This window comes from Diachasma alloeum, unplaced genomic scaffold (genome assembly GCF_001412515.2).
Source record: "Diachasma alloeum isolate Michigan unplaced genomic scaffold, Dall2.0 Dall_scaffold_00368, whole genome shotgun sequence".
In the NCBI taxonomy this organism is placed as follows: domain Eukaryota; kingdom Metazoa; phylum Arthropoda; class Insecta; order Hymenoptera; family Braconidae; genus Diachasma; species Diachasma alloeum.
In genome coordinates this window covers 681,055-706,344 of record NW_021680507.1, presented here as the reverse complement: position 1 = coordinate 706,344, position 25,290 = coordinate 681,055, and the positions used below count along the sequence as shown (strand labels likewise).

Genomic DNA, 25,290 nt, shown 5'->3' with positions numbered 1-25,290 from the left:
TTTTTTTCAGGGGTGATTTTTCAAAAATTTATTTTAAAAAAAGTGCTAACTAGCAAATGTTTTCTATTAGCTCGCAATTTTCTTCAAAACTACTTCGATGAGGAAAAAAATAAAAATTTGGAATATCGATACATGAGGGGCTAATTGATCGGATCTCTTGAAATCGTTATTTTCTCGTCAGTTTTTTGGAAAATGGCGGAGGGAAAGTCACGTCGCGTCGCGCAGACCGAGGATTTATCAAACGTCGAGTTTGAAACTAGTGAGGATGTCGAAGTTATTCCCACTTTTGATAATATGGGACTCAGGGATGAGCTTCTCCGAGGGATTTACGCTTATGGTGAGGTTTTTGAGGGTTGGGGAGGGCTTTGGGGATTCTAACCTCACAATCAACATCTTGGAGGGATTTTAAACGACAAGAGAGCTTTTGGGGTGGATTTTATGCCTTTTGGGGGTGCAAGAGGGCACTGGAATGTTATCATTGTGTGAATATGGAGGGGAAACGCTAATTTAATTTTTCTTTTTCATTTTCCTGCTGAAATTTTTCTGTTTATTTTTTGTTGTAAAAGTCGTAGTTTTCGAGTTGGGGAAGCAAAGGGTGAAATGAATCTGTTGATTGTTGATCATCAATAACTCCAGATCGAGAGAGGGAAATTCAAGAATTTTTTCCCATTTTAAAAGTATTTTTTCGAGCTTCAAAATGAGACGTAATTTATCCCAATCGCATTATTGGGTCAGGAGATATTGATGATTTAAGAAGATTTATTTTATCTTATCTTCCTCTATTTATTGGTTAATCTTGAAGAAAGATTTGGATTTTTCATGAATTTAGGAGGTTTGAGTCGATTATTTCGGAAATATCGAGGAAAATACTGGGTTTAGGGCATCAAATTCTGTGTAATAAAAATTCGTTTGGTATTTCTTTTCTCTCTAAACTCATTAATTCCAATGATATTCTCGACATGAATGTAAACAATTTTTATAATCTTCGATACAACTAGAAAAATTGCTAGGCTTTTTCCTAAATATCTTAGAAATTGATGAGTTTCTAAAAAAAATCAAGACATTATTTTTCGCCAAAAAATTTTCTGAAATTTTTTCCAAAAACTACAGTAAATAATCGATTTTCTTCGAAGTTATAAGAATTTTCATGAGAATCATTTCGTATTATCTAAAAAACTGGTGAATGTAGGAAAAAATTTGAAAATTCTTTTTTTTCAGCCCATGAAATTCTCCACAAAAATTTCCCATGACATTCTTCTCCAAAATTTCTCTCTTCAGAGATAATAAATCCTCGAACACTTTTTTAATTTCATTTCAACGGCTCAAAATCAATTTTAACGATATTTAGACTATTTCTTCAATATCTAGAAAATTAATGGCTTTCTAAAAAAATTCAACATATTATTTTTCTACAGAAAGCTTTTTTAATATTTTTTTCCCAAATACTTTGTAATAAATGATTTTTTTTTTGAAATTGCAAGAATTTTCACCAGAATCATTCCGCGTTATAAAAAAAATTGTGAATTTAGGGAAAAATGTCAAAATTTAATTTTTGTCACTCATGAAATTCTCCACATAAATTTCTGACATTCTTCTTTCAAACTACTCCTTTCAGAGATATTAACCAAACCCTCAAACACACTTTATTTATTTTATCATGATGACTCAAAAACATTTTTTAAGGTATTTAGACTATTTCTTAAATATCGTAAAAATTGATGAATTTCTGAAAAAAATTCAAAATTCTTTTTTTCAGCCCATGAAGTTCTGAAAAAAAATTTGCTATGACAGTGTTCTTCAAAACTGCTCCTTTTAGAGACATTGAACAAACCCTCAAGCACACGTTCTTAATTTTATTGTCGACCCAAAGTCACTTCTATTATATTTAGACTTATATTTATATATTTAGACTATTTCGTGAATATCTCAAAAATTGATAGCTTTCTAAAAGAATTCAACATATTATTTTCGCACAGAAAGCTTTTTTGGAATTTTTCCCCAAATACTCTAGAGTAAATGATTGATTTTCTTCGAAATTACAAGAATTTTCATCAGAATCATTCCGCATTATTTTGAAAATTATTGCGTTTGGAAAAAAATGTCAAAATTCATTTTTTGCTACTCATGAAATTCTCCACAAAAATCTATGACATTATTCTCCAAAACTACTCCTTTCAGAGATATTAAACAAACCCTCGAATACTTTTCATTTCATTACGACGGCTCAAAATCAAGTTTGACAATAGAATCAAATATTAAAGATAATAATTCGATTGTTGGTTCATATTCTCAGGTTTCGAGAAGCCCTCGGCCATTCAACAACGTTCCATCAAGCCCATAATGAAGGGCAGAGACGTGATCGCCCAGGCACAGTCAGGAACAGGAAAAACCGCAACCTTCTCCATTTCCATTCTCCAATCTCTGGACACACAAGTCCGAGAGACGCAGGTTCTGGTGCTGTCACCCACGCGGGAGTTGGCAGTGCAAATTCAGAAGGTCATCCTTGCTCTTGGAGACTTCATGAACGTGCAGTGCCATGCCTGCATTGGAGGGACTAATCTGGGAGAGGACATCAGGAAACTCGATTATGGACAACATGTCGTCTCAGGGACACCTGGCAGAGTCTTCGGTAATTATCTAACTGTTTCACGGGATTGAAATCCCTAATTAATCCCTCTATTGTTTTAATTAAATTTTCATTATAGAAAATTTAATGCTCGAAAGAAGAAAAGTTTTGAAATTTCTCCGTGAGACCAGTCATGAAGGGATGAAAACAGAATTGATAAAGATGACTTTAAATTTATTGAATTATGTACTTATGTTCTTTATCAATGGTTTAATTATCTCGAGAATGAATAGGTTTAGAGGGAAAAGTCATTTACATTTTTTATAGGAAATTTAATTCTCTAAAAAATAGTTTCTTGACATTTCTCTTTAAGATCACTCACGAGATAAAAACCGAACTTACAAAGATGACTTTGAATTCATTAAAATTTCCATTTATATTCTTTGTCCATTCTTCAACTATCTTGGAAATTAGTGGATATGGTAACATGCCATCAACATTTTTGTAAATTCACTATTCTAAAAAAAGTCTATTGATATTTCTCTCTGAGACCGCTCATCAATAAAAATTAACAAAAAAGACTTTGAATTAATTGAATTTTTCATTTATATTCTATGTCCACTCTTCAATTATTCTGGGATTGAATGGGTTTACGGGATAATTGTCATAAAAGTATTTTCGAGAGAATTCACTTTAAAAAAAATCTATTAACATTTCTCTCTAAAACCTCTCATTAACTAAGTAAAAACACAATTAAGAAAGATGACTTTAAATTGATTGAATTTTTCATCTATATTCTCTGTCAATTCATCAATTATTTTAGGAATAAGTAGGTTTAGGAGAAACTCTTATTGACATTTTTTGCAGAAAATTTAATTCGCTAGAAGTCCTTCGACACTCCTTTTTAGATCCACTCATAACCAAACTATTAACATGACTAGAAAAAACGAAAACATCACGAAACTTTAATTTTTTTCCCCGCAGACATGATCAAAAGACGAGTTCTCCGCACAAGAGCGATAAAAATGCTGGTTCTCGACGAGTCAGACGAGATGTTGAATAAAGGATTCAAGGAACAGATCTACGACGTCTACCGTTATCTCCCACCAGCGACTCAAGTGGTCCTGGTATCGGCCACACTTCCCCACGAGATCCTCGAGATGACGAGTAAATTCATGACTGATCCCATAAGAATTCTCGTCAAGCGTGATGAGTTGACACTCGAGGGTATCAAACAGTTCTTCGTGGCTGTCGAACGTGAGGAGTGGAAATTCGACACACTCTGCGATCTCTATGATACGTTGACGATTACACAGGCAGTTATCTTCTGCAATACTAAACGCAAGGTCGATTGGCTGACGGAGAAGATGAGAGAGGCCAATTTCACTGTTTGCTCGATGCATGGGGACATGCCACAGAAGGAGAGAGACAACATTATGAAGGAGTTCAGATCAGGACAGAGGTAAATTCCGTGGTTTTTTATTCAACTAAAATTCAATTAAACTTCTGTAAATAATTATTTTTCAATTTTTTTGCTTCTGAATGGAAGAATTGTAGTAAACAGGTCAATTTCTGGGGTTAGTTTATGGACGATTTTAACTTGCATTGAATATTCCATAAATAAAATGAAAATTGTACTGATTATTTTATCTTTCAATGATATTGCTCGTGTATAATCATGTGATCAATTATTTTTTCTATTGATCGACATTTAATCAATTTTAAAAAATATAGCCCAGTCCAGAAGTTAGGGGTTTCGGCTGCATTCAACTATTTCTTAATTTAATTATTCTTTGTTTTGTGATTTTCACTTTAAACAATTTTTTTCTGCTAGTTAAAACATTCTTCTCTTAACCGCGCAGCAATTGGCCTGTTCACCCTATTCGTCAAATCCGAAATTTCCTATTTTTCGTGTCAGGATAATTAATTTTAGCCTCGGATGTTTGCATGTGCTATTCAGAACTTGTCCGAATGTATGAATCATTGAATTCAATTTAAAATACGTTGTCATAGAAATTTCATTCGGATGCAAATTGCTGATTTGTCAGCAAAAATATATTGACTATGTTCTAACGAAAGCAATTTCCCACTTGTTTTCTTTTTAATTTTGATGTTGTTGTGCAAGATATCTGGGGCTTTTCTATTTTTATTAATAACGAAATCATGACCAAATGAGATTGGTTTTTATGAACGAAAAATTCATGAGTGTCAGTTTACATCTAGCTAGTGGGTTCAGAATACCAGAAGTATTACTGAATTTATGGGTAGGATCGAATGAATAACTCTGTCAAATTAAATTTGACTGTGACTCTTTATTTAGTGGCACGTAGAAGACGCATCTTGAACTTTACTCTAACTCCGGCTGTCGGAGACTAACTTCAACAAAATAAGGACCAGTACATTGGACCACATGGAACGCATTTTCTCTTTGTTCTTTATTCTATATTTTGTTCATAGTATTCGTAGTCTCCCGCCATGTGGTCGCTACGTAATATAAACAGTTCTAAAAACCTCAGTCTGGAGAATTTTATGTGGTGACACTAAAATGTGTCGAGCTGTGTAGAGATTGATTTTTGAATACTATTTCGTTCCATGAAATCCAATACGTATGATCGAAATTAGGAGATGAGAAAAATTGACGTCACATGACAATAATTTTTCCTGGCCTGATAGTCTTAATTAAAACGTGAACCTCATTTTGTATTCCTGATAGGGAAAATAATTTTTCCTACATTATCGACCAGTCGATAAAGCGGGAAATCTACTGCAATTTTTGAAGCTCATGAATAAGGAGCAACTTCGACGATTAATTGAAAATTAAACGTACTGGCAAAATTTCTCAACATCTTTTAGATGATTTCTTCAGCTCATTATCAATCTATCCATATCAAATCTGTCCTTGCTTTTCACAAAACAAAAGAATAGACTTAATAGTCATGGGCTCAGAAGTCCTCGACTATTTTGATAGTTTTTCATGATTTCGAAGCCATTCTTATGCCTCGACGAACGTACGTATGGATGAATAATTGATCATAAATTCAATGAAAACTTGAAAAAAAAAAAATTCCGGTACCGGGAATCGAACCCGGGTCTCCTGGGTGAAAGCCAGACATCATGAGCCACTAGACCATACCGGATTATGCACTTTGCGAACATTTTCAACGGTTCAAAAGGGTCGGCAGACACTTCGGGAAAGAACAACCTTTTTTTGCAAGAAAAGCGCAATCATCTACACGATATACTATTTTACGATGAATAAAAATAATGTCTCGTCGAAAACTGACACGTCAATTAACCTTCATTTGACATGTGATGTAAATTGACGTCCATATTCGGTCAGAAAAAAATGGCAAAATCTCATGTCACGAAAAGACAAGAAAAAATGTTTTTTTTTAAATTTATTTTTTATTTTCTATTTAAGCATTTCGGAATAATTGCAGTTCAATTGGCATCCATATTTCTTGTTATAAACATGAGACCATGTGAACTATTTACAGATGTTGCGGTAGCTTAGAACGATTAACAATACACTTTAAATGTTTATGGAACATTTGACGAGAAACGCGTTAATTTTAACAAGACAGTTTTTATCTAGTCGAAAAAGGAATTCCCGTGCATAATATGGTGGAAAAATTGTTTAGTTCATAAGGGAGGGAAATGAAAAAATATCGGGGGTAAATTTTCATGGAGATACAGCCCTCGATTTTTCATTCTTGAATTCATAGAATGCTATTCAATTCTCTTCTTCGTTAGGTGGGCTTCATAAAAATTCGACCCAAGACTCGAGATTCGGGATATTGCCCATGATTTTTTGTAGAAAGAATTCAGTAGCGCAGTGGTAAAACGGTACAAGTTAATTTTGACTATTGTCCAGTTTTTAATAAATATCTCGGAATCTAAGGGAGATAGCAAAATTTTTGTTATAACCTTTTTTGTAGAGCCGATTGAGCGCTACAACAAATGTTATTGCGAAAATTTCGCTATCTTCGTTAAATTCGGAAATATTCCTCAAAAACTCAATTGGGAGATGAGTCGACTTAAACCGGTTTACCACTTCGCTACTGAATTCAAGAGCTTGAACAAAAAACAACGTAGTAATTTTTTTCTTCTTTCATTTCAGTCGAGTTTTAATTACAACAGACGTATGGGCACGTGGAATAGACGTGCAACAAGTCTCCCTCGTGATAAACTACGATCTCCCCAACAACAGAGAATTGTACATCCACAGAATAGGCAGATCGGGTCGATTCGGACGCAAAGGTGTCTCCATAAACTTCGTTAAAACCGACGACATCAGGATTCTCCGGGACATCGAGCAGTACTACTCCACTCAGATCGACGAGATGCCCATGAACGTCGCTGATTTGATTTAAGTAAAATAATCGAGAGCAAATCTAGTTTAGAGAGAGTTTAATTATCAGTCGGGACCTTTTTCTTTTACTTTGTCTATTACTTTGATATACTTTCGTTTCAAGTATTTATGACCTTTAATATTCTATGGTAATTACTAACAGATCGAAACGTTCGGTATTCGATCGATGGGAATAATCTTCAATTGGGTGTCAGCAAGCATTTTGTTCATTTGGAACTAAAGTATTACGGAAATATCTTCGGGATAAAGAGGTTTATCAAATCATTTTTGCAGAGATATTCACAGAATACACTTTTAGCACATCCAGATTTCTTCACTCAAACAAACTTGTATAACTAAATTTGTATTGTAACACTTGTGAATATTAAATACATTTACTCTAGTAAATAATACATCTGTATTCATCTCAATTACCATTCCCATAATCATGATCAATGAGGAAAACTATGAATTTTCTGACATTTGAACAATTGAGAGGAAATTAAGTTGACACTGTTGACAATTTTCCACTGAAATTTACGGTAAGGGCCTTAGAAATTTTTAACAAGTAACATGTTCACTGATATTTCAAGGAATTATGTCATTGAAAATTCACAATTTAATGGAAAAATCCGTGGGAATTGTAAATTTTATTTGAATTATTCTGGGGAAATTAATGAAAAGTCAGGAAAGTTTGGAGAAATCTGTCTTTGAATTCCACATTCCTCTGAATTTTCAGGAAATTTCTTCAAAAGTTCCTGGGATTCCAAGATTTTTAGAGGAATTCCCTGAAAATTCTGGGGAATTTGGCAGTGAATATTCATTTTCACTTGAAAATTCATGTAAATTGTGGAATTTCCATCTTCCTGTCGCTGAAAAATTGGGATTTTACTTGAATTTTCAGAAAAAATCTAAATTCACAACTCGAAATTTCACAATTTGATTGAAGTTTCAGTGGAACATGAATATTCAGAAACAAAATGACATGAATTTTCAATTTTTCTCCGAATTTTCCTGATTTTTATGAATTTTCACAGAATAATTGAACTGAAAAATCAAGTATTTTATTGATTTCCAGGTCATTTGAACAGAAAATGACTGGAATATTTGATTTTTTAATGACAAGATTTCCTGACATTTCAGTGTAACTTGCCCACTATAAAAATTTACGGAATTTGGCACGATAAACCCCCATCAAAAAATATATAATATGGGCCAATTCCATATATTTTTAAAATTTATAGACTATATAAAAAATTTATATAAACCATATAATTTATAAATTTTTTAAATATAAATTGGGCCATTTTAAGATATTTTAAAATGCTTTTCAAAATATAAATTTTTCGGTGTCATAATTCAGCCGAAAATTTTTAACAGAGTGCCGTTCCCATAATCCAAAACAATGAGGAAAAACCAGCGATTTTCCAACATTTAAACACGAGTTTGCGCAGGCCATTTCAGCCCCCTGCTCGGTCAGTATCACAGCCACCGAGGGTGGCATAAAAAATCAATAGTTCACCCCCCAAAACAACTCGACACAATGTTTTCCCTCGAATTAATTCGTCGACATTTGACGGTTAAATGCAGCACGAAATTATCAATTACGAGGTTCGGGCGGTAGAAGGGGCCTGTTGGATGCGAAAAAAGTTTTCGAGCGAGTGGTGGTGCATCAAGAACAGTTCTGATTGATAAAAATCAGGGGTGAGAGGTTACACCAGCCTCGGCGGGTGTTTTTTGATGACAAAGTGGAATAGCATGTGGTGTAAAGCGAGGGAATCCGAGGACTGCGAGAGGAGAGGACGGAGACTTTGGGGATGTACATGCGGACAGAATAGCGACAGGGAGAGGATATCGTAAGGAATACGGGTTTTGAGGGTTTTTCGTATTGGGAGGGAATTATGGAACAGGAGGAGGGCAGTGTGAGGAGAGCTAATCCGGGGAGACGGCATCCCACCTCCGGGAAACGCGAGGCACATGCATCTCCACGTGAGTTGAACCTCGCATTTTTAGGGATTCGAATGTTTGTTTCGTGATAATTTTTTTCTCAACTAGGTCTTTTTCAACGAAAACTAGTCAGTATTTACATATACGAGATTGAAGGCGCGCCTGACAATTTGATAGATTTTATATGATTCATCACGTTATTATTTCATCTTTTAACTTCGACTTAATGGCATTAAAACAAACATTTTAAGCTATGATTGAATTCATTTGAAGCATGATATTCAAAGCTATCCCTGGAATTCTGATTTTCAGAAAAAAAAAATTTTGCAAATTTTCAAATAAATCAAAATAACGATTATTGCTGTCACAATAATATCATCGAATCTAAGGGAGATAAATGAATTTTCGTAATGACCTTTTATGCGGAGTGAATTGAGGGCTACAAAAAAGGTCGTGGCAAAAATTTTGCCATCTCCCTTAGATTTCGAGATATTCATTGAAAACTGGCCGAACTCAAAATCTACTTAAACCAGGAAAAATCACTCATGTGGTTAATGAATTTCATTATTTCTTCCAGATCTTCAACCCTCAAAAGTAGACTCTGTACCTCAAAATTCCCGTCAAAGTGTTCGAATAGCGGTGTATCTAATGTCAGGTGTATTTCTAACGATGGAAGTCGAGAGAAACGCAACAGCCCAACAAATTCAGTCAATCGTACAGACAGAGCCGGAAATCGGTATGTCTAGATTACCACAGATCAGTGGTGAAACAGTATTTGCAATGTGGATGTGTTCATCTCAACTGGAGTTACAGTTGAGGCCAAATCATAGACCGATAGATCTTGCTTCCAAGTGGAGTAAATTGGTGAATAAGTATGGTACGAGGGAACAGAGTGATGAGGAGCCGTTACTCTACTTCAGGAGAAATGTCTTTTTGTCGAGGAGAGACGAGGAGATGATCAAGGATCCCAAGATGCTTGAGTTGTTGTATGCTGAGGCGCGGCATAATGTTTTAGAAGGTGAAAATTCGCTTCTTACACCATTCACTCAAGTATTAGATCGCCATAAGATCATTCAGTCCATCCGGTTTTTAGAAAATGGACAAAATTTTCAAGTTAGATTGCAGATTTTTTTCATCATTTGTCCGTAAAGTGAAATATTACTTTCACTTTACCGAAATAATACTTTATTTTAAGATACCAAATGTGTTGAAATAACATTTTTACCACCTGTGCGTAAAAGGAAATTTTACGCACGCTCCGCGTGTAAAATTATCAGTTGAATACCGCGTTGACTATATAAAATAACGGTCGAATAGTGGAACTCTATTGGCTGAAATTTGGATGGGAAGAATTCTCTAGAAAAATCCCGAATTCGCCCGAAAAAGCCACAATTTTCTAGAAAATTCTAGAACATTCTAGAATTCCGATAGATGGCGCCACTGCCGATAAGGAACCATAAGGACTTTTTCCCTAAATGCCTCCCCATAATAAAAACAGACGTATCCACGTCAGCAGTGAACTGCGAAGAATCTTCACCAAATCACGAAATACTTCACTCATATTCCTTCCTCAATATTGCAGGGAGGTATCCATGTGAGGGTCAAGCAAGGTACGCAAGCCTTGGTGCCCTACAAGCGCGAATAGAGCTGGGCCCCTACAATCCCCAAACCCACACTCTAGCGTACTTCCGGAAGCATCGGGCGAGGTTTCTTCCGCATCATTACACATCACCGGGTTTTCTATTTGGATTAGGTTTTGGTCTAGGTTTGGTAGGGGGTAAGGGTGCACCGGAGGCGAGATTACTTGAGCAGTACAAACGAATACCCAATCATTCAGGGACAACGCCAAACTCGAGGAAACTCGTGAGGAAGTACCTGGAGTTTTGCTGGGGATTACCCTGCTATGGCTCGGCGTTCTTCCAGGGACAGATTGAGAGGCCGGTCCGGGGATTGGCTTCCTGGATCACTAACAGGGATATGTCGGTATTGATTGCCATCAATACGACGGGGGTGTACGTCGTTGATGATGCGCAATGTGTGAGTAATGGAGAATAGTACATTATGTCACAAGGCCGATAAAAGCATATTTTATCATTCCGGTCGTAAGGTGTCATGACAAGAAATCAGCAGCGAAGTGGTCAAAAGGTTTAAGTTGATGCTATTGGGCAGTTTTCAATGAATATCTCGAAATCTAAGGGAGATAGCACAACTTTTCTAATAACCTTTTTAGTAGTACTCAATTCGCCCTACAAAAAAGGTTATTATGAAAACTACGCTCTCTGCCTCACATTCGGAGATATTTCTGGAAAACTCAACTAAAGACCAAATTGACTTAAACCGTTTGGCCACTTTGCTACTAAAATAATGATCACGGAAAAAACATACATGAATTGAGTATAAAATATACTTGATTCAAGTGGGGAGGGTAGGGCAAAACTGACCGCAGGGCAAAATGGATCCCCGACGTGAAAGTAATAATTTTTATTGAAAAAATCAATTCGTTCGATTTAGACACCCTTGTTTACATTGGCGTGTTACGAACAATAAATTTAGTGGAAAAGTAGAATTGTAGGATTGTTTTGGGAGGGTCATTCTTCGCAAAGATCAACCCTCGCGGACTTCAAAATCGTAACAGTCATGTCTCACGAGGGTCAGACATTGTAGATCTTAGAATCATTGTTTCAAGCAACTCGTGATTTTAGAATACAATGAGCGGAAATTCTTGACACAAGTGACAATTCAAACGATCTACAAACCGATCAATTGACCTAATAATGGAGATGACCACTGCAACGTTTGAGCCTCGCAAAGCCTGATCTTTGAGAAGTATGACTCTCAGAAGGCAATCATAAATTCTACTTTCACAATTTGACCCATATACCCTCCCCCAACTTCAATGAAAATTATTACTTTTCCCTTAGGGGCCCATTTTGCCCTGCGGTCCATTTTGTCCTACCGTCCCCTACGGTAATCTTCATTCGAGTATAAAATATACTTGATTCAATTACATAAAATGACATAAACGATATAAAATGAAATTAATTAATCGATATGTGGACCGTTTTGCAGAGTCTGTTACTGGGGCTAAAATACCCAAATTTGAGTTGGGAGATGGCAAAGCCCTCGGACGAGAGCAATCCCGACTGCTTGCCATGTCTATTCCTCCAATTTCCAGTCAGAGAGAATGGAACGAGGGTTTACAAAATTCTGCAAGTGTTCTCCAAGCAAGTGAGTGTACCAAACCAACCAGCAAATTATTTCTCAAATCGGCAATTCGATCACAAATCGCAAATTGGTGCAAATGCCTCTAATAATTTTCAATTTATCATCAATTCCTCATGTTTTCAGGCAATAATGATGGACACTTTGATATCTGGTTTCGCCGAAGAGAGTCGATTGAACGGAGAAACTGTTGACGCTGCCAATCAGAATCGTACCGAAGGCTCTGTGATAATGAATGCCGGTAGTTTTACAAACAAACTTAGCAAATTCACTCTGGCAACTTTTGACGATCAAGGTAATTCCAAGTGAATTCACTCATCGAATTCCACACCTTCAATGAACAATCTATTTTAGGCTATTTTTCCCATGTTCACACATTCCCAGTGAACAAAAATAGAATTTTTATATGTTCCTGATGCATACCTCAAGAATGTAAATACGTACTAAATTCATTCCTGTACACACAGACAGAGAAATATCTTCATAACATTACAAAACTAACTTTTTGGGCCAAATATCTAATAATCTAATAGACGAATCTAAATATCTAATAGACGATCAAAGTAATTTCAAGTGAATTCACTCATCGAATTCCACACTTTCAATGAACAATCTATTTTAGGCTATTTTGCCCATGTTCACACATTCCCAGTGAACAAATATAGAATTTTTATATGTTCCTGATGCATACCTCAAGAATGTAAATACGTACTAAATTCATTCCTGTACACACAGACTGAGAGAAATATCTTCATACCATTACAAAACTAACTTTTTGGGCCAAATATCTAATAATCTAATAGACGAATCTAAATATCTAATAGACGATCAAAGTAATTTCAAGTGAATTCACTCATCGAATTCCACACTTTCAATGAACAATCTATTTTAGGCTATTTTGCCCATGTTCACACATTCCCAGTGAACAAATATAGAATTTTTATATGTTCCTGATGCATACCTCAAGAATGTAAATACGTACTAAATCCATTCCTGTACACACAGACAGAGAAATATCTTCATAACATTACAAAACTAACTTTTTGGGCCAAATATCTAATAATCTAATAGACGAATCTAAATATCTAATAGACGATCAAAGTAATTTCAAGTGAATTCACTCATCGCATTCCACACCTTCAATGAACAATCTATTTTAGGCTATTTTGCCCATGTTCACACATTCCCAGTGAACAAATATAGAATTTTTATATNTCAAGAATGTAAATACGTACTAAATCCATTCCTGTACACACAGACAGAGAAATATCTTCATAACATTACAAAACTAACTTTTTGGGCCAAATATCTAATAATCTAATAGACGAATCTAAATATCTAATAGACGATCAAAGTAATTTCAAGTGAATTCACTCATCGAATTCCCCACTTTCAATGAACAATCTATTTTAGGCTATTTTGCTCATGTTCACACATTCCCAGTGAACAAATATAGAATTTTTATATGTTCCTGATGCATACTTCAAGAATGTAAATACGTACTAAATCCATTCCTGTACACACAGACTGAGAGAAATATCTTCATACCATTACAAAACTAATTTCTTGCGCCAAATATCTCATCTCTTGAGGATCAATTTCTTGGAACAAGAATTCTGGAAAATGTGTCCGACAATGTCAGACTTCGGTGAAGTGTTCGTGACTTGAACATGAAGATTTCATGATAAAGTGAGAATTTCTTGCCACAAGAAATCGGTTTTTTCGTGTCAGAAGATGAGAAAATGACTAAAAATATTAAAAGCTTCGATTCAGTGCATCATAAATCAGAGATTTGATATTGAATGAGTAGAGAGTTTATGCAGAGAAAAACCTCCAGATATTAAAAAAACATGACCGTCGCTTACGCTCAATCGCGTCGAGTTCGAAGAAGCAATATCTTCTGTTCCTTCCGTCAAACTATTCTTGTCTTTGGAGGAATATCATCTCATCTTGAAAAAAAACATCATCTTTTCTTTCAGTAACTTCCTCCTTAGCCCGAAGAGCACCGATTTCTTGCCTGAAACCTACCATAAATTGATCAAATATATATGCGATGTTTTTCACTCAAGAAATGATTTTTGTGATATTACGTCGATTTTTCTCTTAGTGCACGAGTTTCACACAATTAATTCCACATATCATCGAATCCAAGAATTCATAATTCAAATAATGAAATGAATTATTTTCTCACTTTCAGGTCGCTGCATCGGACAAATGGGCTCTTGGTCCTTTCAATGATATTGCACCCTATTTTCCTGTGCACACGTGTTGATGACCAAAGTTAGAGATAGTATTAATCGTGATATTGACAAAAGACTCCACGAGAATGTATTTTCATCGAGATAAAAAGAAATAAGGAACAAATCTGACTGTTGTCTAATTAAATTACTATTTGAAAAAATGGGCTGAGACATTATTTTAATCAATCCTTGAGTGCTGACAGCCGTTCGTCCTCATCGAGAATTCTCACCATGACTCGATAACGCTCTGAAGATAATTCTACGTGACGTTTAAGACGAATGTCTAGGGTGTGCATTCTCATGCTGACTTCGTTGGTCTCTGTGGTCAGTTTTTCCTTCTCTTCTTTGGCGAGATCCTCATCCTGTGAACGATAATTATCAATTTCGAACATAAAACTATTGCTAAATCAGTACTATTGATGATTTCGTAGAATGATCTGATGAGAATTCCATCAGAATGATTGATTTCTCGACTCACTTCAGCCAATTTTTGCTGCAGTCCTTGCAAGATCCTCTTGCAATCCTCGAATCGCCTCAAGATATCATTCGCTCGGTTCGTCAACGTCAGCTTAAGATCATTCAGGCATTCCTGGCGCACCTCAAATGCCTGGTGTTTCGTCAGAGTTTTGGGATTACCGAGTCTCGCCAGGAACGGACGCAAATAGTCGATATCCGCCTCAATCTCTCTCTGACTCTGCGCACGAAGTAACTCTTCCTAAAAGTTTATTTACCTTAAAATCCATCCGACTACGACATCTATTTCAAAAAGAGATTTTCCCGAATAGTGAAGAGGCAAACCAAAAAAGTTGCTTTCCTTCCACAAACAGTTTTCGAAGAATTGAGAAACACCCAAAAAAATCATCTTCAATCAAATCGAAAAGTCGGTCTGAATCATATCGAGAATTAAGTTATTTCATACCGTGATCGACGGTGTGAATCAAATCTCACTTAGAAAGATATATCGGATTTGAATCGAGTCAAAGAATCGACTTGATTCAAGTGCATTCTGTGACTCAATGCAAGTCAATTCTTCGACTTGAGTCGTGCCGAGTCCAATTGATTAAAAACGATTGTTCGACTTGATTAAATGCGATTTTTCGACTTGATTCAAGACGATTCTTCAATTTGATTCTAATAGATTGCTCGGCTTGATTTGTCGACTTGAATCAAGTCGATGAGAACTTGAATCAATCCGTTCGCGCGGATTGAATCATCCGATTCTTCGGCTTGAATCAAGTCTATGAAAACTTGAGTCAATCCGTTTCTTCGGCTTGGATTAATTCAATGACGACTTGAATCAATCCGTTCGTTCTCTTTGAAGCAAGTCGATGGGGACCTGAATCAATCGGTTCGTTCGGCTTGAATCAAGACGATAGGGACTTGAATCAATCCGTTCGTTCAACTTGAAGCAATCCAATCGCTCGGCTTGAACCAAGTTCATGTCGACTCGAGACGTTCCTTTTCAACATAATTCACTTTTCAACTCATCTCGAGTCCAGAATGCGGATGAGCAGAAATAGGTCGAAAATCAACTAGAATCAAGTCACCATCAACATGAATCAGTCCTTTCCTTTTTCGAGTGGAAGCAAAGCAGCTATCTGCAGCGGGATCAGAGATATCCATCGAATATCACCCCAATTTCAAGTTGACCCATCTACTTTTCCCCTTCCACTATCCAAACAATCTCTCTAAACTCCAAATACCTTAGCAAACATCCCTGCCTTGGCCTCTTCATTCCTATTCCTATCAAACAGCGAAACCACAAGTTTAGGCATGAAGTACTCCCTCTTCCTGGTCTTCAAGAACACCGAGATCTCCTTCTCAGCATCTCTGACATGATTAATCGCCTTGACTTCATCCTTCAGCAGGGTCTCCAGCAGATAGAACAGCTCCAACGATTTCGGAGGGACCGCCATGGGGTCGGGATCGTACCCACTGGTCATCTCCTCATTGAACACCAGACGTTCGCCCCTCTCAGCCACCGGTGGCTTGACGAAAGTTCTCATAGCCCGGGTCACCTCGTCCTCTCGGTAATGATACTTCAACCTGATCTCGTTATCATCAATACAGAATTCTCTGACTGCGACGTCCCTCTTCGCCTCGACTGTTTCGTTCCTTCCGAACATTTCCGTTATCTTCGAGATGTTCCTGTAATGAATGTTATGCTGAGGAACTTGTCCGTTGTCAGTGGAGAACTGAACACTCCTGTAGTACAAGAAGTCTTTCCGATTAACGTAATGCTGAGTCAGATGTGTCTGACTGGTCTCAATCCTTCTGAGTCCGTCGATCCTGATGACATCAAAGAACTCCAAAGACCTCTCGTCCTCCACGGAATTCGTCCCCATCGACGAGTATCTGTGCTCCTTGCAAGCATCCGGACGTCCCCGCTCATAGGAGTCGCTCACACTTCCGGAGATCAAGTCCTTGGTCGACTCTATGAGCTTGTCCCCCCGGTTCTGATACTCCTCGAGTATTTTTACGGGTGACTGATACTCGTAATCATCGAACTCCGTGATCTTGGAGGTGAGTCCGTCCATCTGAACGTAGGGGGCGAAGAACTCCGCTTTGGTCTTCTTGAAGAAGATGACCTTTCGGCCGTTGGGGTACCTCCGCTCAAAGTCAAGACTTGAGATTTGGATCTCGTCTACGTAGGAGAAGGGCATGTCGAGGTGCTTGTCCTGCAGCGGATTGTAGTCCTCTTCTTTCTCGTCGGAGATGATGAGTCGTGAGGGCTCCCCCGGGAGGAGGTGCTCCCAGTAGCGAGGGTTGTCCAGGTCCCAGTTGAGGGCTTCACAAGAGTCCGTGCAGACCTGCATATTAGCCCAGTAGTTCCTGTCGTTCCAGACACTCTCGACGCCGTGATAGAGAAGTCGAGTGTCGGGGTCGTCCAGGTGGTAGAAGTATCCTGATGTTGCCTCGATGAAGAGAGGTGACTTGATCTCCTCGTAGCGAGTCGTCTCAGACGGGTCATTCGGGAGGATGAGGACCCAGCTGTGGACCCTGTGACCCCAGAATCTGTCCGGTGGAGGTCGCTCTTGCTCGAGGATCATCCTTCGGCGCTCGTTCTCTTGCAGATCGGCCTCTTCTTGTAATCGCTTCCGCTCGAGCTCCTCCATCTCCATCAGCAACTTGCTCCGGAAATCCGGCGGTGATTTAACTTGGTATCTGGACGAGTCTTCGGTCTGGGCTTGGGAGGGAGTCGAATCGGAGTTGGGTAAGTATGGACAGGGGCGCATCGACATGTCGCAGAGAGTTTGCTCTCTCGAAGCGTAACCACTGACGACGTACGCGTTGTAACCCTGACCGAGGAGGAGGGATACCAGGAGGGTGGAGTACTCGAAACTGTTGGCGGTTTGGGTGGTCAGCAGCCATGTTGGAGAGCAGAAGCGTTCCGGCTAGAAAGGTAAGCTTGAATTTGTAACTTTGGGACAGATCAACTTTCCGCGAAACGAAATTTGTGACTCCAAGGGTCATAAGGGTCACAAATTCACCGCCAACAATGATCACTTCCGTGCTTATCATCGCGGATAATCCGAGGCAAGTTACCGCAGTCGACAGAGAAGGCTGCAGGGCCTGGAATCTCTATTCTACCAGCAGCTGATCACAAAATCCCAAAGCAATAATTTTCTCCTGACAGAGTCATAACAACCATAACCGGTTAATAGAGAGAGACAGAGTGCCCGGTAGTAAATCACCCCAGTAAAACCTACAATCGTGGAAATACACGAGCAGATGCCACGTGCTTCCAAGCACTCAACCCGATAATCTTGACCTACGTATCCCTCCGATGACGGATGAACTTTCACCAATCAACAGCCGTCCCTCACTAAATTCTCAATTAAATCCGCACAAAATCCCCATCTCCCCCGCGGGGTTTTTTCACTTCACCCTCTCCACTCTCCTCAACTTTTACAGAAGAATGAAAGGCTCGCAATTTTCCGCAACGCCGTCCAGTCGAGTGCCACCCTCACTCCTCAAGTCCTAAAGAATCTTGCAACGAGGCGCAGTTCTTTTTTCCAGCGAAAACACGTTGGAGACCGTGATAGGGTAGGGTGGCAAACGACGGGTGGCCGTAGGTGGCGGGAGAGGGAGATGGGAGTTATAGGGGAGATGGGCGAGGAGCCGTAGATGGCCAGTGGGTGGCAGTTCGCTTCTCTCCGACCCACCAACCCCCCTTGACGGCCCTATTCCCATCGTCTCCTATCTTTCACACAAACACACACCCCTAGCACGACACGGTTTCTCTCGTGCTCGTGCTGTCATCTCCCTCGCGCCCGTGGCGTGTCCTCTCCCTCGCTCCGTCAGCGGTCGTTCTGCTAAGCTAGCCCTCCCCCTCCTCCTCCCCTATATCACACTCGGCCTCTCTCTCACCCGCGTCACCCTCATTCCGTGCGACCCCTTCGACCGTCAACCACGTGGGACACAAAGCGAGGGTGTGAGGGAAGCAGACAACGCGGAGATACTGCCACCGCGGCAGCTGCGTTCAGTGGTTCTCAGTCTCACCTTTGGAATATTCTCCGATTTCTAGTGCACGTCATAGAGACGTTTTTTTCCCGCTCTCTCATCAACCTTCACCCCCACGCGCTTTCTCCGCTCATCCGTTTCGGGAGAGCGACGCAAATGGAGGGAATATCGCGTGTTATTGTGTCTCTGTTGCGCACACGTGCGTCAGATACTCCGGCCTTGAATTTTCACGATATTTCGGTGAATGTTTTGGTTACGATGAATTGAGAATTGAAACATTTCGTTTTGTTTTGTTTCTTGAGTTTCATTTTACTCGCGATAAACGTCAATCCGACGTCAAGGGCAAACGTGTCAGCGATGTTTTTCTCGTTCTCTCGGTCACCTTTGTTTACAGTATTTATTTTTTTCCACGGAATTTCTCGCTGGCGATATTCAGTGGAACTGATGGGCATATTGTATCTGTGTATAAACGGATATACGAAACATCTCCGAATATGCGAACCGCTATTCTCTCGGTATAGCTACGACGGTATTACCGGGATACTGGCTAGGTGTATCTAGGCCCTATGTACTCAGTTGCAGGGGTAAGGCTACATAGGTGTTTCTCGCGAGAGTTGTACATAAGCCCCCTCGGACCGTCGTGTACATAAGCGTTCGCGTCGCGATCACTAATACAGTATATATTTTATCTGTGTGTATGTGGTAACGGTGTACTGGGCGTTCACGGAGGTACATGGTCAAATCCACCGCGTCGCGACGCTCTTGATACGCTTGGTGATGGCGAGAGGGACAGCGAATTTCGGAAAAATTGAGGCGGACTTTCTTTGTGGAAAAGGGCGGAACGGCCTCTGTCACATGTATTTCGACATGTTGCAGTATATTTATATTTTAGCAAAGTTTAAACTGTAAAAACAGTTTATTCGATTTGCAATTTAGTGAAAAACAATCGTGAAATTTCAGGTTTCACGGGAAATTCAGTATAATTCCAGAATTTTAAGCAGCATAAAGACGAGAATTCCTAAATTTATTTCAATTTCCAATTTAATAGGAATATTAAGCGCCGAATTACATCGAATTTTCAGGGAAATCTGAAATTTCATGATTTTTTTCCCGCAAAATCGCATTCAGTGTCACTGTCCTGAAAATTCAAGAATATATTCACCAGAATCTGCTGGTTTTCTATTCATCTTTGGGGAAAAATGGAACCGAAATTTATAGTTCTCTTTGATTGTTCCACGACATTCTGAATTTTCAATGACGAAATTCCTTGAAATTTAAATTCGATCAAACTCGAAAATCGATGGTCCCACGATAACTCCAAAAACGTTCTGAATTGATTGAATGATGGCTTAAAAAATTTGTATGGATGTCCTTTTAACCTAGTTCAAAGATGAAGGCGATAGCAATAATCGTTATTTTGATTTATTTGAAAATTTGCAAAAATTTTGTATTTTTTGAAAATCAGAATTCCTAGGATATCTTTGAATATCATGCTTCAAATGAATTCAATCATAGCTGCAAATGTTTGTTTTAATACCATTAAGTCGAAGTTGAAAGATGATTACTATAGCTATATTGGTTGATTTGATTGTTATGATGATTATTGAAAATTTGGAATTTTTCATGAATTTCCCTGAAAGTGAGCTTTCTCATGGTGTCTTCAAATGTGATGTTTCAAATTCATTCAAGTATGTGTAAATAAAATTTTTCTATTGACATTTTATCGAAGGGTTGAGGGGACAGATTGAACTGTAAAAAAGACAATCGGCTGTATAGAAGAAAGGGCTAATAAGAATAATGATGATGATAACATTCAACTAATTTGAAAATCTGCCAAAATTAGTTGAAAAGAAATCTTATTCAATTTAATAAAATGAAATAAACAATGAATTATACCTGATAGTAGGGAATGATGTGCAAAATACCCATTCGGAAGCTTATTGCAAATTTATTAGTAAAAATAACTATACTATATGCAATTAAAGAGCAATTTCCCGCTTGTTCTTTCAGTTATAAAAATAGCATATTTGCACTCCTGAGGCCAAAATTAATTATCCCAACACAAAAAATTGGAAATTTCCGATTTGACAAATCTAATATTTCCATTCGGAAGCAAAAATTTTTTTTTGTGTGAAACTCCCCTAACATACGAATGCTAGTGTTGACAAGTATGTGTAAATAAAATTTTTCTATTGACATTTTATCGAAGGGTTGAGGGGACAGATTGAACTGTAAAAAAGACAATCGGCTGTATAGAAGAAAGGGCTAATAAGAATAATGATGATGATAACATTCAACTAAGTTGAAAATCTGCCAAAATTAGTTGAAAAGAAATCTTATTCAATTTAATAAAATGAAATAAACAATGAATTATACCTGATAGTAGGGAATGATGTGCAAAATACCCATTCGGAAGCTTATTGCAAATTTATTAGTAAAAATAACTATAGTATATGCAATTAAAGAGCAATTTCCCGCTTGTTCTTTCAATTATAAAAATAGCATATTTGTACTCCTGAGGCCAAAATTAATTATCCCAACACAAAAAATTGGAAATTTCCGATTTGACAAATCTAATATTTCCATTCGGAAGCAAAAATTTTTTTTTGTGTGAAACTCCCCTAACATACGAATGCTAGTGTTGACATTGATGAATGTACCAAAGATATCAGCGATATGGGTTTATTATTTGAATAGGAAACCGTGAGCATTTCAAATTGAAGGTGGATACAACTCGGCTAACAGCTTTATTCGAATCGAATGAAGGCATTCATGCAAATGAGTCGTAATGAGGGTTTCAGTTACTGCGAATCTGCTCATTCACTGGGGATGAATAAACTCGAGTGTTTGTTCTAGGGGGGATGTCGTAAAATGGTCAAGCTGATTTATCAGCATTTGAGTAATTATGAAGTTATCCCGGTAATTAGTGGGCTTTAAGGTGCATTATTTAAGGGAGATCTCCCTATTTCCGCGGGCTAATGCGGAATATTGATAGGTTTTTGAGTGACGAAGTCGATTAAATATGAATGTGAACCCCCACACAACGAATAAGATAACATCAACTGTTGATCGGATTTTACCCCTTCGCAAGGGTCTTTCAGCATTTTTTCCGAGAGAAAATTATAAAATGTACATTTGTAAGGATTATTAGCATCGAAAAATGGTCAACGATAATTATTTGTTCAGGATTTCATGTCATACCGTAGAGGCTTCGTATAAGATACCTTAGGGACAGTAGGAGAGTGGAATTCCGGGAACTCTTATGCCCTCACTACGCGCGCCCATAGAGAGGAGAAAAATAGAGATCAGCGGATTTCAAATAAGATACCTCGCTCGTGGCACCCGAATTCAATGAAATTTTCATTTTTACTGAATGAATATCGATAACTAATCAATTTATATGTGTTTAATGTTTTGAATTTGCATCGCCCGCGTTCCCTTTATTACTCTCTAAACATAACCCCGCGTGATAGAATGGCAGCTGATGTTGGGGGTTTGTTGTAGACTCGAGAATAATCACAGACGAAAAATTACGATTTTTCGATGGGAAAAGTGGAAAAAAAAAATCGATGTATATTTCCATTACTTGAAAAAAGTGGTGTGACCCCCCCTTAAGGTCATTAGACCCTCATGATCACTTCGTTGGTCCCTCCCGTTTGACCCTTAACACCGTCTGATCCTTACAACTACTCTCTTCCCGTTGAAAAATGACCGGGGCCATAGGTATCTTATAAGAAGGCCACGGAACATAAACATTCGGAAGGCGATAAAAGTGTCGAGAGTGGGGGGAGGCGTCAAGTATCTTATAGAGAGGTATCTATCAGTAGTCAAGGGCGCAGGGAATTCATAATTTGCAGCTTACTTTATATCATAAGCGCTGATGATCACAGAAAAGAAAATATCAATACTTGTTATCTTCTCATTCGTAACTGGTTGATGACAGTTACGCAGGGCTCCGACAGGTGTCTGTTTATTGTCGATATTATGTGTATTTTTGGGATTTGCTTTGGGTGGATATGTTTTGTCACAACCTTTCAATAACCAATGGGTTGGTGAATAGAATAAATGAATACTCTGATGAAGAACACTTTGTGTCTTCGAACCATTGGCAATTTGTGAAAGAATGGCTTTCTCTCAATCCTTTCCTTTGTTAAATTGCTAATTAAAATTGATGATATTACCGTTAAAGGCTGAGGAAGTGGGAGTTTTCTGAAGTTGGATCAATATCAGTTAACCTCAGGTTTAATACAACTTGACTCTAGGACATCAACCCTAGAATTAGTATTCAATCACGTCAAATCTATTGTGATCAATCTTTAATTAATCAACATCAAGATGAGAAACATTCTACTTCTGTCACAAGTTGATAAATTCCCCCACTTTCCAAATGCATCATTCAATTTAACTCCCCCCAAACATCCTCGAAAACCCCCCAATCCTCTCCCAGAAAAAATCGCTCACCCAACCCTCCGATTCAGCCTTTTTAAACGTCAGAGGTCGATATTGGTTAACCCGACGGGATTAACCCTTCAGCCAATATTAGTCCATGATTGGCCGAAGGTCAATTTCAGTCAACCACAGGTTTAATATAACTTGGCTCTAGGACGTCGACCCTAAAATCAATATTCCTTAGGTTTTTAGTTAACCCCTAATACACTAAGGTCAACTCTCACGTCAAACCTATTATGATAAATCTTCAACTAATCAAAATATCCAGATCAACAAAAAACATTCGACTCCTGTGACAATTTAAAAAAATCTCCTTAATTTCCAAGTTCCTCATTTCTTTCTTTACACAATCATCTTTTTCCAAAAGGAATATTACACTCAAATCCGCCCAAAAATCCTCTAAAGACGCCCAATCCTCTCCGAGAACAACAAAAATCCGCTAGTGGACTAGAATTAACGTTCACGTCAAATCTCCCGCAAGCAATCTTCAACTAATCAAAACATCAAAGTCAGGAGAAAACATCCGACTCCTGTAACAATTTTTTAAAAATCTGCACTTTCCAAATTCCGCATTTCTTCCTTAACAAAAATTCCACATTGACCGCGACGCAGACTTAACACAACGCTTGCAATGATTCAAATAATCGACCAATCGAATTATTCTTAACAATTGGCAGTATCGCGATAATTCTGCGAAGCGTTTATTGCAGAATGTTTCCAAGTTTCTTTCTTAATTGTCAAAAATAATCGAAAAACAGTTCAACTTTTGTGCCACGCATTGCGTAAGTTTCGCGATACCTCCCTTGTGGCCTTACTCTTATCCAATCATCCTCTTCCAAAAGCATTTCCTCCGTAACGAAGATTCCACAATGAACGCTCCAGACTTGACACAATGCTCGCAATTATCCGAATAATCACCCAAACAGTTGGATGATTCCCAACAATTGGCAGCGTCGCGTTAATTCTGCGACGCGTTCATCACAAATGTCCTTTATCCAATCCTCTTCGAGACCAACAAAAATCCACCAGTGGACTAGGATTAACGTTCACGACAAACCTATTGCATGCAATCTTCAACTAATCAAACCATCAAGATCAGCAGAAAACATCCGACCCCTCCAGCAATTCAGAAAAGTCTCCACTTTCCAAATTCCGCATTTCCTCCCTAAAGAAGATTCCATAATGAACGCTCCAGACTTGACACAACGCTCGCAATTATCCGAATAATCGCCCAAACAGTTGGATGATTCCCAACAATTGGCAGCGTCGCGTTAATTCTGCGACGCGTTCATCACGGAATGTCCTCCGCCCAATCATCTCCACCCACCACCAGCATTCAACCCAATTCCCCCAAAAACCTCTCCCAAAAACCCAAAAACCCACCGCACCCCAAAACCCCCTTCCCCCAATCCTCCGATCCAGCCGTCCTCCACCTACCCAAGTGCATCGCACATCACCAGCTCCACACACAGAACCTCCCCAACGAAGCTTCCCTCACAGCCAAAGCCACTAGAATCCGTAAGGGACGCGAGACGCCAGGGGACACTATTTGCAACGAGATGAAGGGGCTGGGGAAGGTACGAGAGGGTACCAAAGGGAGAGTGAGACCAGGCGTTACGGTTAGCTACGGGGGGTTGGGTTTGCGCTCTCGCTGATTACGTCGCGGAATAGCCGTAGCGAAGGACTGGGGTATACGTGTCCTTCTCACTCCCACCAATCCGCAATGTCCTACCAAACCTGGGCAAGCCTCGTTTTCCTCTGAAAATCCCCCCCCCCTCTCGCCCTCCTTTGCACCCGTAGATGCCTGGAGGCCCTCCCGCGCCCTTTCCCAAGCGTCGCGACTAGCCCTAAGCTAGATCGTGTGGAGCGTAACGGCCGGGAATATATAGCACGTGAATATATAGGTGCGCTGAAAACGGAGACAGAACAACTGGATTGCACGTATATAGCATATCGAGGATATAGGGGATTCTCCCTCCCTCTCTTGTAATTCTCTCTGTTCCACACTCGCGCATTTCCTTTGTCCTGCACTTCTGACCTTACCCCTCGCA

General features: G+C 38.7%; 3 protein-coding genes and 1 non-coding gene across 4 annotated transcripts; 2 read left to right on the top strand and 2 right to left on the bottom strand.

The window, feature by feature from the left end:
- Positions 1-172: 172 nt before the first annotated feature.
- LOC107041548 (eukaryotic initiation factor 4A-III) lies at positions 173-7,330 on the top strand. Its single transcript, XM_015262145.1, has 4 exons — positions 173-337; positions 2,294-2,629; positions 3,551-4,028; positions 6,687-7,330. Exons 1-4 carry the CDS (start codon positions 193-195, stop codon positions 6,937-6,939), a joined length of 1,212 nt encoding a protein of 403 aa, XP_015117631.1. The 5' UTR covers positions 173-192; the 3' UTR covers positions 6,940-7,330.
- Positions 5,631-5,703, bottom strand: Trnae-uuc. The gene has a single exon. It is a non-coding gene; the product is annotated as a tRNA-Glu (tRNA).
- Positions 7,331-8,447: 1,117 nt separating the features above from the next.
- Positions 8,448-14,481, top strand: LOC107041589 (putative FERM domain-containing protein FRMD8P1). The gene is made up of 6 exons (XM_015262200.2): positions 8,448-8,906; positions 9,442-9,882; positions 10,447-10,901; positions 11,934-12,092; positions 12,213-12,381; positions 14,284-14,481. The coding sequence occupies exons 1-6, from the start codon at positions 8,819-8,821 to the stop codon at positions 14,322-14,324; spliced, it is 1,353 nt and encodes a 450-aa protein (XP_015117686.1). The 5' UTR covers positions 8,448-8,818; the 3' UTR covers positions 14,325-14,481.
- Positions 14,482-14,508: 27 nt separating this feature from the next.
- Positions 14,509-17,568, bottom strand: LOC107041539 (dynein regulatory complex subunit 7). Its single transcript, XM_015262133.1, has 3 exons — positions 16,030-17,568; positions 14,805-15,041; positions 14,509-14,688 (listed from the first exon to the last, which is right to left on the bottom strand). The coding sequence occupies exons 1-3, from the start codon at positions 17,566-17,568 to the stop codon at positions 14,509-14,511; spliced, it is 1,956 nt and encodes a 651-aa protein (XP_015117619.1).
- Positions 17,569-25,290: the final 7,722 nt, after the last annotated feature.